At 38.7% G+C, this 15,420-nt stretch overlaps 1 protein-coding gene across 1 annotated transcript in view; it reads right to left on the reverse strand.

Annotated features, from left to right (window-relative positions):
• PTPRR (protein tyrosine phosphatase receptor type R) overlaps positions 1-15,420 on the reverse strand; it is a 142,199-nt gene that overhangs the window by 20,960 nt on the left and 105,819 nt on the right. The window contains 3 exon segments of the mRNA XM_072358460.1: positions 1,219-1,298; positions 7,673-7,757; positions 14,194-14,380. Of these exon segments, the coding sequence (XP_072214561.1) occupies positions 1,219-1,298; positions 7,673-7,757; positions 14,194-14,380 (352 nt within the window).

Here is a 15,420-nt window from a genome sequence, read left to right on the forward strand (position 1 = left end):
TATCAAGAGTTCTCCCTCTACTGACCAATCTGCCTGAACATAGTTTGTCAAAGATTGGTGTGCCGGGACCACAGCCAGACTCATCATTTCATTTCTGTGCTGGGTGGGCTTTTTTTCTGGAATTGCTCACACTTCTACCTGTGACAGCAGAAGAAATCGTGGCAGTTTGGCTTTCAGGGAGATGTTACAAAGGACAAGGACATCTCAGAGGACTCAACGCACAGCCTGGCTGATGTGCTGTTACCCTTCAGAGACAACTGCACTGCTTACTTACAAGGTGACATCCTTCATACAAAACACTGAAAGCACAGGATGCAAAATGAAGCAGAGTAAGAGGTGTAGTGGATGTGTACAAATATATTCAAATACTGTTATTTAATGAAGCAGCATTATTGTTGAGCTCAGAGGCCATAATTTCAGTTGCAGTAGTGTGTTAATCCAGCTAAGGATCTCCAATCAAAATATTTCATTTTCCATGTAAGGGACTATAGTCCAAAAACTGAAGCGGTTTCTTTGTACTGTCTGCAGCATCCAGTGTGCCACAAGAAAGCTCTGTGTGTGTGTCACTGAGAATTATTGCATAGCTAACACTTAGAAATAATACTTTCCTACAGTGTTTGTGCTGGTAAAGCATTTGCACCATGCAACCATTCAATACAGGTTATAAACAGGTGAATAATGTGCATCTTTTTGCACATAAGGATATTTAATACATCTGCTTATGATTATTTTCACAAACTTTTATAATATTTGTTTAATTATCTCATAATTTCAGGGATATGAATTGCTAGAGCATGAAAAAGCCATGATCACTGAACTTGCTTGTGGATAACATGACTGCAATGTGCAATCATGGAGCTTAGACTGCTGTTGACTGATCTTATCTTTATATTGATATTTCTGTCTTTTAAAAGGTAGCACTCCTTTCCTTCCTGTAAGGCAGTAAGACAACATAAAACAGTAAATATTGAAGTAAACAGGAACAGTAATGCATGTATTTCTTAATATTTTTAAATGTGTTTGATAACTGTTTTCTTATTTGGTAAAAACAGCTCATGAAACTATTTCTGTCACAGCACAGCAATGTAGACAAAAAGATTAGGATTTATCAGTGAAGATGGATAGGAATAAAGTGAGAGATACCTTGGCAAAAACAGCTATTCAGGTGGAAAATCAAATATTGTCCCAAAAGCACAGGAATAGTGTACATTTACTTACCCTAATGTAGTTAGCATTTATGTAGGTACTCAAGGAGTCAGATGGATTTTTTGGTTTCAAATACACTCTGCTTAGAGGATCTAAGGGCACAAGGAAGATGGAAATTGAAAAGAAAACCCATAATTAGAAGATTTCTATAAAGAATCAAAGACTCACTGAAGAAAATAATCTATGGTTATTTGGGGTTGTCAAAAGCGCTAAAGCATTATGTATGATTTTTTTTCCACTGCAAAGACTCATCATGTGAAACTAAGGAATACCTACAGTGCATGATGGTGAGCTGTGTAGAAGTATCTCACCAAGCTGTGGACATCAAAACCATGCTATCCAAGTCCAGACAATGTTCAAGCATGGTCTAATCTGTCTGTGCTGATTATCCAGGTGACCTGCCTAGACTACCTCTGAAACTTGCCATACATCTCTGCAGGACTCTAGATAAATATACCAAGTTCTTTGGATTCAGCTTAGATACCCCTGCAGGAAGCTGTACTGTTTCAATGACTAATAGGATTTAATTTAAGAAGAGTCTTCAGTGTGGAGTAAAATCAGCCATGTGTTTTTACATTAATGTAATATTCACTGAAAGAGACTGGACTGTGTGATCCCTATCCTTCCCTTCAGTCCTGTGTTCTCCTTTGACAGTTTGGGAACGTTTGTGTGTAACAGAGTGGAGAGAAAAAATACAGGAACATTTTCCTTTATCATCTTCTTCCTTTCATTGTCTTGGATGACCTAGAATGAAATGAGGTGAAATTTTGTTATCTACAGAACTGGGGGTTACTAAATTTCACCTGCAAACACATTTTTTGTTTGCCCATTTGTGATGATGTGGTTCTCCATGTACTAACCTTTCACAATTAAGGCCAGTAAATTCACCATCAGAAAGAGAAAAAGAGGGGAGTGAGATGCCTACATTGTAGTACAGGGGCACACTCTGGCTTTCTGGCTTTCTTCACATCTTTTCTGAAAGAATACTCTGCTGTTAATAAAATGATATGGAAACATTTCTCTGTTGAAAAATATTCTTCCAGCAGTTTGCTTAAATAATTAAGTAGAATCATCAGCTTGGTTTGGAGATAGTCTCTGGAAAGCTCCTTTGCAATGCAATTTAGTACTTATGACATTTTCTCCCTAGAGGTGAAAGGAACTTCTTAGGAAAGGAGTGGAGCCATTTCAGAACCCAGGTCTGTGTCATGAATGTATACTTCGTAAAATGGGCAAATGAATGAATGCCTTTTAATTCAGAGTCTGTGCATGGAAGTCTTGTCCTTTGTGTTAAAAGCACAACATGAAGATTTCTTAGCATTTTTTTTCTCCCTTAACAATGTGAAGGCAGGAAATCTCTCATTCCTTTTCAGCACAGAGTGATTATTAGCCACTTCCACAAGTGCCCCGGGCTACATGGCCTTGAAAAAACATTCATTTCCTCTAGTTCACACAGTGCCTCCAACTCTGATGTAGCTTGACCCCTACCTTAAAAAACCTCTTCCAAGCAGACTCAACATCCAGTTTAACCATACCTTGAGATAAATTCCTCCAGTACTGAGAAGCAGCTAAATCAGTTGCAGAATTTATGAGACTCTTCCAATTCCAATCAGATAAGAAAAAGCTATTTTAGAATAGCGATCTTTTAAAATTAACAGTCTTTTTTACTTCTGAAGTAGAATATCGCTGTACACTTAGCTCAGAAATGAGGAACACCTCAGCACTGCTCAAGATCCAGAGCCACTGCGCAGTCACTGCACATAAATGGAAGCAATTAGCTTACTCCCAAATGACAGCTACCTTGGAGGTAGTCAGCTTTTCCTCAAGGATGGCAAAGCCTGAAAGTCTGAAGCTACAGGAGAAAGACACAGATGGTGGCTGCAAGGCTGAATCCATCAATGTTTGTAAAACATCTTGCAAGACTGTTAAACACTTGTAATTGCTAATAAAAAACCTACAGTATTGACTGACGCAAAGTTACTGCTGTTTTCTTCCATGCACCTAGGAAGTCTGGAACAGTTCTCCCATTAATGCATTGGTTAATGCAGAAGTGGCTTCCTTTAACTCCATCTTTAACAAATTAATACTGGTATGAATTTACCAGGCTGAAGGGAGTTAATGATCTGTAGCTTGCCCCCATGAGACTAGCCCATATAGGGATCACATCATAGCACGAGTGGCACTGCCAGACAGCTTCCCCTACGCTGTCAACACTGGAGTTTCATCCACTGCACAAACATTGTTTTGACATGAAGACCTCCAGCTTCATCCTACTTGAGTTTGGGTTTTTCTTCCTTCATTTAGACTGCTACTATGTGCTAAATTCTTTAGAGCACGGGTATGTTTGTTTTTGTAGTGTTTCCAAGGTAAGTCGCTTGTTTGTCTTAGATCAGTCCTAGTTACCTTACTGACAGCAGGACTGAAACAGCCTAAGGGTTGTCCCTATGGCATTTCTCTTTCTTGGACAGGAAAAGAAGCTGAATATGTTTCAGAGGCAGGCTGCTGTCCCACTTGCAGCTCAAAACAGTCATACAGCTTTTAGATATCAAAACATTTTGAAATTCACTTCTGTTTTGCTAGGTTTTGTTTGCCGTCTCTAAATCAAATACGACTACCGGTGTTCTTTGATAAAGACTGTAACACAGGACAGAGAAGAATCCAGACTGTATCCCCAATCTATGCCAGGTATGGAATAGGCTATTAAACTTGCAAATAACTGCCTCAAGAGGCATCATGTACACGGTACCTGTAAACTACATTGCATTTTTTAAGTTTGTCTGAATCATGTCCCAGTACTTCCATTACAGTCCAGGATTTCCCCAAACCAACTGATTTTAATGGTGAGTGCTTCTGCATTTTAAAACTTGCTCCAGCATTACAAAATGATTTCACTGATGCAAAGGGAATTTTTCTTAACGTCTAAAAATAAGGTTTGCCTAATACCCACTTATTTTTTTTAACTACGCAACCTAACATTAATTAATCAATTACAACACTGGTTATTGACAAATACAGAAGTTATGATAGCGGTGTCTACAACTAGAACACAATCTGTCAAATCACATGAAAATACAGAAATGCTTTTATGAATATGCGTTGAATTCGCCTAAGAACAAACTTTTTTCTTTCTGCTGTGCAAATATGATTTTTATCTTCTGTCTCTGAGTCTGTTGGGAATCCTATTGCTTGGCAGCAAATGAGACACCTGGGAGCTCAGAAATTCTCAACATCAAGAGAATGGTTTCCTAGCATCCGTCTATAAGCTTGTGTACGACAGTGCCTTGTTCATATGATTTAGATTTCAGTTTCCCCTTATCTTTAAATGGAGTGTCACAGCCAGTTTTAGCACAAGCAACTCAACAACAGCTTGTGTATTTGTGGATGAATTTGTGGATGAATAATAGGTGAACGGTTGGACTGGATGATCTTTTAGGTGTTTTCCAACCTTGGTGATTCTATGATTCTATGGACCTGACCTACCAGGTGCTTTGCATCCTCATGTTACTGTCAGTCTGCTCTTCTGCAATGACTGCTTTCATGCAGGCTCTTGCTTTGAGTGTTCTTTTTAGGAAAAAGTAAGGAGCGATGTCCAGGTATCTTGGATGTGTGTCACACACAGATACCCACTAGACAGTGTTAAGCCACTTGCCCCTCTGTGAGCAAAAGTCCACACCTGCTCTCAAGCACCACAGTAATTCCAGTTTAAGGTGCAGAAGTGAAGTAGGAAGGGAAAAAAACACAGGTGTTTGAAGCTGGTTGCATAATGTGAAGACAAGTGGCAGGGGCTGCAGGAGACAGCTGGTGAAGGTGTGAAAGATGGTGAAGAGGGAGCACTGGGGCTGGTTTTCTACAAGGGCAATGTAATTGTGATGGAGTCCATGGTAGGATTGGCAACAGAGGAGGGTAGAATGCTTTAAGGGGATGGCAGGGGAACACAGTCGAAGATATGGAGAGGGCTTTCACAGGACCAGTGTGTAGCATCTCAGTCAAGGGGAGGGATAAAAAGTGACCTCAAGGAGCAGACTAGCCACTTGCCCTGTCCCCTCACCGGGTGTATTTGTTATATTATTATAAAATAAATAACACTCAAAGCTTACAGAGGAATACGAGCATTTGTAGATGAATGTTAGTTATGCTACACTGCAAACAAAACACCTTTCATAGAAATGCAATGTTTCCTGCACTTTGGAATTCTTCATATATAACTGATTTCAGCAGGCAGTCATTTTACTCAGGCTCATGCCTGCCTGGGTAGTATCTACTAACACTAACCTGCCCCCATGCTCCCTGTGACAGAATTACCTGCGGTGAAGTTATCTCTTAGAAAATGAGAACATCCTCCCCAGTGCAGAGGGTGGAGCAGGCAGGATGGGGCATTTTTAGAGATAATCCATCAATTCCAACGTCACTTGTTACCACAGGTGATACACCAGTGCTGGGAATGGAAAAGCTGACATGGGTGCACTAAGCAGTAGGTCGATATTATCTGAGCAGGAAACCAGAAGAACTGTTCTATTTAACGATGCTGATGGTTTCCAAGCCCTTTTGGACTGGGTGTGGGTGTGTGAGTATTTATTATGAGTGTGTGCCTCAATCCTCAAAATACCTTCTTTGAACAAGCTTGGTGCTAACACATACCAGACCTTTTGATTTCTGTCAAGGAGGGCTACAAAGTGCCTGTCAAAGGGTAGCTGTGGTGTACATTGGCACTGAGCTTTGACTGAAAATGTGCCTTGGAGTCAGCTGTGCACGCTGACTGGCTGGAAGTGAGAACATGAAGGCTTTCTGACTCTCAAAGCTCATAAGCATCAACAGAGGCCCAGCTGTCATGACCCAATGGAAAACACATGCAGCAGTGAAGGAGGCCTTCCAGCACTCACAAGGTGTTCCCAGAGGTGAACCTGGTGCTAAAGGCACTGTAGGAAGGGAGATATCCTTCTGAAAATGATGCTCATCAGGCAAAAGCAGGCTTGGGTGATATTCTGTCTGTATTGCAGTTGATGGCAAGCTCCTGTTTTTGTCAAAGGGATCAGGATTTCAGCCTATGTGCATACTCTGTTGATGCTGGGCCAAACTGTTGGGGCTACTTAGTTTTCTGATTCTTTGGTAACTGATAACTTGCATTCAATTGCTTTCATCTTTTTAATTCCCTTCAACATTCCTCCGTTTTACTCAGCTGCATATAGCTAGTTGTTGAGATAGATGAACTGACCCTGAAGTCAATGGGAATTTCGCTGGTGGCTGAAAGGAAACAAGGACTCCACACAATGCATTTTTTTTCCCCAACTATGTATTGCATTTCTGAAGTTAATCTAGCAGCTGAAGGCCATCATTTCTTATTCATTTGACTGTAAGGTCTTTGGATGGTACGATTAAATTACAGTGCATTCAGGCTCACGGGGAGAAATCTTGTCATTCAAAGTGTGTGAATTTGCATGACTGACATTAACATAGTCCTACAAGGACATTATGGAAATTATTCGAAAGCAGTTTCCTAGTTGGTAGGACATGCTGTAATTTTAAAGTGTTCTTCATTCCAAATCCAAGCAAAAAGTTCTGTTTATGTTTTGCTGCGGGATGGTTCCCCAACATTTAGAATCATTGAACTTTTCCACTCTGACACTGTCAAAATATCACAAAAAGACAATAATTCATGTCTAAATTTAGTGCAATATTTGAGGGAAACTTCCGCAACCTATTTTGAGACTGAACATAAAACAATTAATAAAAGAATTGGAATATCTCAGCATCCCTCCCCAAAATGGTATAAAAATAGTTCAATTTCAGAGAAATCTGTATTTTGAAGGAAAACTATTCCACTGAAAAGTTTTCAATCACCTCTCATTATAACAAACCAATTGTTACTATGACAGAAATAAATAATTTGGGCTGATGAGAATACAGAAGCAGTATAGCAAAGCAGTAGCAAGTTTACAGCAACAATGAAGAAGCACTGTGTTCTTACTGAGGTAAATGTATTTCCACAAAGCCATGCAGTGCATGGAGAAGAAAAAGAATTAAAACAAAACAAAGTGGACTTATAAAGATGGAAGTCCATTATGAGAAAGGATAGGATGCATTTTCTCCTCCAGTCTGGGCCACTTGATGTTAGACACAATATCTACTGGTTTGACCCAGCTAGAGATAATTCAGTGATGGGCTGCACTCTGCCCAATGGTGTGGGCATTGATACAGGCAACAGCCTTGGTCCTCTCACTCTCCAGATCAGGGGAGCTACTGTGAGGCAGGGCATATCCATCTCAACCCATTTGCTTCAGCTGTCCTAAGGTATCCAGGCAGAGTCCTGCACGGGTCAGTCCCCCAGAACTGGATTTTTGCTTGCTTTCTACATAGACTACAAAAACACTTATGAATAGGTGCACAACAATTAAAAATAAAGACAACTAACTTTTCACCGCAATACATTCTCAAAGCAGACTATGTTTCATAGTAGGGCTAAGTCACTTACTTGGCAAAATTGTCTTATAGCGGTTTTTAGTTCCATGACTCGGGATGTCGATTTCTTTGGGATCCACAAAATTCATTGGTATTTCCTATAAAAAATAAATTAAATCAGATTGGTGTTTCCAAAGAAACATACAGGAAATTATCCCCAGAAGGCCATCTGCTGTTACACAAGTGTCTTTTGACATCAAAGTTATTAAGAAAAAAGTGGTTCCCACCTCAAGCCTGTCAACACCCTTCCTTTAATAAACACAGGAGTTGCATACTGAAGGGGTGACTTCCAAGGAACGCTTCTGATGAATTATTAAAGGCAAGGTTTTTAGAAGATTAGGAGATATGTTAGAAAACACAATAGTACTAGAAAAGTGGAGTTGAAAAGTGCAGTATCATAGCAGGAAAGAGCAACATTTTGCATGAATGGACTGAGAGCTTTTGAGATAATATATGACAATGCATATATTTAATTTTCATGCAAAGCCCTTAACAGTAACAGTTAAAGATCTTACTTGCTTTTTATAGCAATGATTAGTCCTCTGCACGCAGTAACTCAAAAGCGTAAAGAAAACAATCTATTTGCCTTGATTCTCATTTTGAATTTCTAGCCTTGGAGCCACATTATCTCCCTTAAATTTGAAGCTGTGAAAATAACTGATGTGGCAATTTGACTTGAGCAGTTTACAGTAACTGTTTTTCAAATTGTTTTCCAGAATGAAAAGTAAAAATACTCATAATTTTCACCATAGAAAATGCTTCACTTGGTCTAAGGGGGGGGGAATAGGCATTTTGAGGTCTCAAAATACTGTTAGTGTTCTTATAGTTAAGTGAAAAACAAAACAAAACACCCTTTGCCAATGGCATAATGAAACAGTTGTTCCCCCCTTACCCCCAGTGACTGACATTTACCAGCCAAAACATGAACGATATTTTATTTGACTCCAATCTTCATTTTTCCCTGATATATTTTATTTTTTGGCTATTGCTGTTCAAATCCTCTTAGTATAAGATGGAACATGATCTTTGCTAAATTAATGCCTTTACTTAAGAGTAATTTCTGGAGACTTCAGAACTCTGTTATTAGCCTGGGATATTTATCCAAACAGACAGTGGCATATTATATAATTGCCTCTTGCAGACACATAGGAACTTGAGGAGGCATTAAAGGTATGTTCTTACCCTGTACAGTGTGGAATTCTTCTGACTTGCACCACTGGAAAATTTACTCAAGTATTTTCCTCCTGAATCAGTTAGTTCCTAACTCCAGAGACCAAGGCCTCGCCAGGACTTCAGCAAAGATCAAATGCATGGCCACCATCCTTCCACACTTGGCTCATGTGTGCTTATGTGAGACAAGCAGGGACATGGAACTATTTCTTTCTAGATCTTTCTTGCTCCTCAGCTGAGCTCTCAACAGAACAAGAGACTGCCTCACTTTTCAGGCATGAAAGAACTATGCTGTTAAAATACATTTTCCTTGCAGATTCAATTTCCTTTCCCTGCACTGCTGTCCGTGTGATGCCTGTGCTAAGGGTGGGATCTTATCAGTTCTAAGGCTCTACTCCTGCATTAATCTCATCTGTTTCCTTCATCTCTTCTCTATCCTACTTCTGATGCCCTTTCTCCTTTTGTCCATCTCTATCTTTCTCCCCTCCCCAATGGTCACCTCTATGAGGATCTTTCCCTTGAACCTTGGGCTCTGAAGGGTGTTAACTAGTTTGGGTTCTGAGCACTCAGCTAGTGGCTGAGACTCAGAGGAGACTCATCATTAACATCACTGGTGCTCTGTTTCTGAAATGTTTTGTTGCTGAACTGAACAATAAGAGAGAGCGATACGTTAAGCTTTTGTCTAATGGGGTCTGTGCTGGTCATCTGAAGAGTCTGGATGTGAGGAAGGGTTCTCTGCCTGCACAAATGACTGTGGTCAGTAAGGCTTTTCCAGTCACCTAGCTGTCTCCTTGTTGATGCCTATTGAAACGTTAAGATAGTTCATTAGTTGGCCAGTTACTGACAGATGGAGAAATGCTACTGAGCAGAAAACAGGAATGTATTTCATTGGGCCAACAAACTCAATTAATAATATTAATCACTTACATCCTGTAAACACTCTGTAGTCAAGGGGCTCCTCCCAGTATTAAGTACTTGTGAGGCCAAGGGCACAGACAGAACTCTGCCAATATACCATGGATCTCAGCCACAGACAGGTCGCTTATTGTGAGGCTGGCTATGAAATGCAAGAGAGGATTCCAGAACAAAATTCAGGATTTGATGAGGAAACCATAATGTTAGTGAAGGGATAGATAAACCCAGATGACTGCAAAGTGCATGAACATGTGTGAATAAGCAAAGAAATAACTAGACAATACATAAACTGTTTTAAATATATGTATGACATTTTTTAATAAGTAGAAATTTATAAGCTTCAAGTAGTTGCACTCACATAACTATACATGCTTATCACATAGGCTTTTGTTCTTGGGCTGTTTCACCTATCTGGGCAATACTGTTCTTATAACAGGTATTTTGGTTCATGTTTGGCTTTTCAAATGCTACATATACATGTATGGAGATAAGACTTAGGTCTCTGGCAGCATTCCAGAAAACATGGCAAAACTTAGGAAAATGTAGGCAGTCCAGTGCAGGGTTTGTTATATTCATCCCTCCTTTTTGATGAGAACCAACGTTTATAGATTTAACCATCTCATACTTTCCCATAGAGGACTGCACTTTCTGACATTCCAGTGTTTCAAGAACTGAAATTTCTCTGCTCCATCACCAAATTCTGAAGTTCTTTTAAGTAGTAGTAGTTCAAGCTACTAAACAAACACATGCTAGGTAATTGACGTTTCTTCTTTACTGCAAATGAGGTACTTTCAAGTAAAAACATCCAAACTTTCTGCTAACAAACAAACAAACAAGGAAAACAGAAGAAGAAAATAGCAATTTTGTCTTAGTAAATACTGTGGGAAAATATTTTGAACATTTGATACTGACAATTAAAAAAAAGAACTAATACCCCTCTGAGATGCTGATTAAAACAATTCTTTAAACCAAACATAACTCAAAGATCATATTTCAGTTTTCCATTGAAAACGTCAAACATAATTTCTCAATTTTCAGTACAGTGGATGTTTTTCATAGGAAATTGTAATTTTAGTCTCAAAAAGACTTTCTTGTATTTTCTTAGCTAGTTAAAACAAGCTGACTGAGCAGAATGAGCGAAGGTTATATATTGTGTTCTTTATATGCTTAACGATTATGCTTAACATTTCTACTAAAGCTATTATCTGTGGCAAAGAAGACATTAGAAAGTGTACTGCAGCCTCATCTTAAAAGGCATTTTAAATCTGAAACTGAAACAGAAAAATCATGATCTTCAGTATAATTCTCTGAAAACATGGAATGGCCAAAGCTGTATTGCATCCTACTTAGAGGAATAAAATATGAGTGTCTGTTGACCCAAAACCAAGCAGGGATGTTGTGTGAGAAGATCTGGGTACATTAGATTCTATGGACAGGCTCGCTTGTTAGGATACAGTTCATACAGACATGGGAACTTAAAACATGAAGATGTTGTTTCTCCCAGCCTAAGACACAGAATGACAGAAGATGGACAGCAGAAATGGTGGTAAAAGAATGTTGGGAGCTTAGAATTTTTTTCTACGTGCAGTCTAACCAGTTGCTAGTTAAACAACCACGTGATTGATTTTTCCAAAGCAAATGACTTTCACACTAAACCTTGTCTCTTCAAAAGAGAAAGAAAAAGAAACACCAACCAACAGAAACTGGACTGTTTCATAGGCATGCAATTATTCATATTGAAAACTAGTCTTAGAACAAGATGAAACTCATCATCTATCTCACTGACTCAACACATAAATTGCAAAGAAAACAAAACTCCAAGGAAGCACATCCTGAGACTTATTTAATAAGAACTGAAAGGCTTCTATGTCTTTGTTAGACCCGTGTCAATTTTGCCTGTTTGGTTTGCTAACGAGTTACAAAAACTAAAAACTTTAGGCTAAGGTTGAGTAGTTGGGTGTAACACGATGGAAAGTGCAGCAATGACAGCATAGTAGTAAAGTCCCAGGCTGCAGCAAGTAAGGGTTTGCCCAATTGCAACAGCCATGGGCAGAGAAATAAAGCAAAGAAGATGCTTACCTTTGGAAGGCCCCAGATACAGAGATCTCCAGCAGCATACCCTCACCTCCACTGTCAACCCTTAAATGAGGTCTGGGAAGGGGTAGATCCTGGCTCCACCCCTTCCAGTCACTCAGGTGCATTGTCCCTGCATTAGCCCTGCCTTCCTACCAGGTGCTCAGGTCACTGGTTCAAGCTGTGTCTTAGCATTTCCACTACAGTTAGACTTGGCAGATCTTGTACGCCCTGATAGCAAGGTTTCTGAGAGAATGGTATGAGACTCTTTGTTTTGAACTGGCCACCCAGAGTGTTCTTTTAGCAAAAAAACCCAATGAATATTTATGTGTTTACTTTCTCAATATTGATGATTTTATAGGCTTCTATTATCATCTTTCCTAGTCAGGAGTCCTTGACTGAGTCTATTTAATATCCCTCAATACAGAAGCTGCTCTACCCTGTGATGATATTTGCCATACTTGTTCATGTGCTTTGGGATGGAGTAATCAGAACAGCTTGCATTTGTGACCATTACAATTTTTTCACCACTCTAAAGATGTCTTCTATTTTATTTTTTACTTCCCTTATCATGAGTTTAGCCTTGTATTTCAGTACCCACTGAGGTATGGAGAACTATTTCCCTCTGAACACATAATGTCTTATTTATCAACCTTGAATTTCATTTACCTTGCCACATTCACATAACCCTTCTGGAACTTCTTTGAAGTCAATTTATAATTTTACTACCATTCATAATGGAATATCATCATCAAACTTTGTTATCTTACTGTTTAACCCCTTTTTCAGATGGCTTTTGAGCATCTCGGTCAGTTTCAGCTCCAGAGTAAATGTCTCTGAGATTCCAGTGATGATCTTCTTTTACTCTGAGAAGCATCTATATATCCTACAAATCTTTCCTATGCTACAAATTCTGTGTTGGTTCTTCCCCACTGTATTGCATTTTTTCATATATCTCTTGGCATCTTTCTCTATCATAATTCTTTGCTATTTCTCTGACACATACATCAGATTTACAGATCTATGGTTATTTGGAGCATTTCTGGAGCCCTTCTGAAGAAGGACTTGTTACTTTTGGCTTCTGTGTCCTCTGATACTGGGACCCAAGTGCTAAGTTATACCTGCCCTGATTTAATACATCAGCAATTGCATACATGAAATCCTCCAGGACTCCCGGGAGAATACCAGCTTATTCCAGTGATCACCTTTTATTCACTTCATTGATCTGTTCTGTTCCATTAACACTTCAGTATTAGACAGACCCTCTTGTGATCTATTTTAATCTACTTCTACCACACAAGTAGGAAATTCCACGCATTCTTCTATGCTTGACCACAGATGTAAATAACACAAACACTCTTCTCCTATTGCCTCACCTTCTCCAAGTCTCTTTTTTATTCCTTTGATCTTCTATTGATCCTTGTACTCCCCATTTCATTTTGTGCTTTTGATCTATTTAAAAATAAAGCTGTAAGGTTTTCTGTAAATTCAAGACTTTTTTTTTTTTTTTTTTTTTTTTGGCCAGCCTTATTCAGCTTTCACATTTTCAGCCAGCTTCCGTTTACACTCAGTTCTATTTCCTTTGTAAACATTATCTCCTTATATCTGATAAACTTTTTTATCTATCTGTCTCTTTTGCAATTCTGGTCTTTTTCAAATCTCCTTAAAGTAACGTTAATAATGTGTTTTCCATGAGTCAGTTTTCCTGCTGTGATTTGTTTCATCCTGTTCACTGTCTCCGTTGTACATTCCTACCTTTAAAAATATATTAGATACACTTATAAGAGTCTTTTATTTATTTATTTATTTATTTATTTATTTATTTATTTATTTATTGGTCTTGAGTATATTAGGCCCATAGTATGGAGTATTTGTTAAGGACATGTTAGACTGACTCAGGAGCTGCTTCTCTTTTTATGGTGTCTGTGTCTGCTCCAAAAATGTCATTTGCAGTAACTAAAAGTTTAGTCTTTGAATTACAAACATTACTAATGCAGGTGATGTTTTCAGGGGGATGAACAAATTCTCCAATTATTACTGTGTTTTCTGTCATCACATCCTTATGATCTCTCTGAAACTGTCACAGTGTTACTCCTGGATGCTAGTATCACAGCTATCATGCAACTTTCATCCCATCCATGAACCGAACAGGGATCTGTGTTATGTATGGCTATAGACAACAGTTATCTACGAGTTATTTATTTATTGCAGTTGAGTTCAGATTTCTAAACGTAAAACACCACCTTGGAACAATCTAATCCTCCCTTCAAAAATGATCTGCACCTTGATATTAAAATGTTGCCCAAATACTTTTTTCCTACAGTTTCTGTTTTGCCAGTTATCACAAAATCCTCATGTAAAGCTCGTTAAACTCACCATGAATTCTGTTTGAAGCAAATGAGAACATGCAACGGCATCTCGAAGCTGCTGCCTTGTCAGGACGCGACCAGCTGACTGCAGGTATTCCATGGCCACCTTTTCTCGTGGAGTTGGCACAGCAACAAAAGGTTCAACGCTTCCCAAACTACTCATATCCAAAGTTAAAGAGACATTGGATCCTCGCCTGCATTAGAAAATGATTAAAAGTTATTTTTAAATTAAAATGTATTGTAAATCTCACACCCACTCATGTGACGCTGATTGTGTAGTCTGTGTAGTCACTGGGATATTTGGATGTACGAAAAGGTTAGATTCACTGGAACACTGGGTGGCCAGAAAATCAAGATTTTACAGATCATCCTACAACTTGAGTCCAACAACTGACTCTTCAAGAACAGTCTGCTATGGAGAAACTTCAGGTTATTCTTAAAAGTAGAAAGTGCTTCTGGTATGCTACTTAATCTTTCTGTAGGGTAAATATGCAAGTGGTATGTTAGTAAGGAAGAAATGTTTCAGAGAAAGAAAAGGGAATGTACTTGTAGCATATATGTATAACAAGCTGGAAATAAATACATAGATGTCAGCTGTATCTTTAAGTATCTACTCAAATCAAATATAAAATGTGGAGGAGGAAAATGATAAAATCAGAAGAAATAAGTGGAAAGGTGGAGCCAACATCATGGACACCAAGTTAATGGAAAGTGTTATGGGTGGGGTAAGTGAGAATCAAAAACAGCACTGAGCAACGGGAGAAGGAATGGTCACAGACTTAGAGCACTTATTCAGAAAAAATAAAGCCATCTGAAAAAGGGGTTAAACAGTAAGGTGACAAAGTTTGATTCAAGCATATCTTTGTGCTGTGGAAATACAAATAAAGCACATTTCTGTGTTTGGTATGACTGCTAACCTTTTTGTTGCTTTCTCCAAATCACATGTAAAGAAACGTTTTTCCTAGTTTCAACTCATTAATCAAATGATTAATGATCAAATGATGGTGATAAATGATGGTGATAAATGCTCTTTTAACTGCAATGACTAAATGCACATCTTTAGGCCTTAATCAGAGTTTCTGTATTTACTAATCAGAAATTGGTACTGTGAAGGTTAAGAGTTAGCCATCTATCTCTGAACTGGGCTATACATAACCTTCTCAGTGTAAACATGTCTCTAACATCTACCAAGCAGCAACGTGAACACAGAGATCCGACAACACAAGTTTTATCC

This window comes from Excalfactoria chinensis, chromosome 1 (assembly GCF_039878825.1).
Source record: "Excalfactoria chinensis isolate bCotChi1 chromosome 1, bCotChi1.hap2, whole genome shotgun sequence".
Classification (NCBI taxonomy): Eukaryota; Metazoa; Chordata; class Aves; order Galliformes; family Phasianidae; genus Excalfactoria; species Excalfactoria chinensis.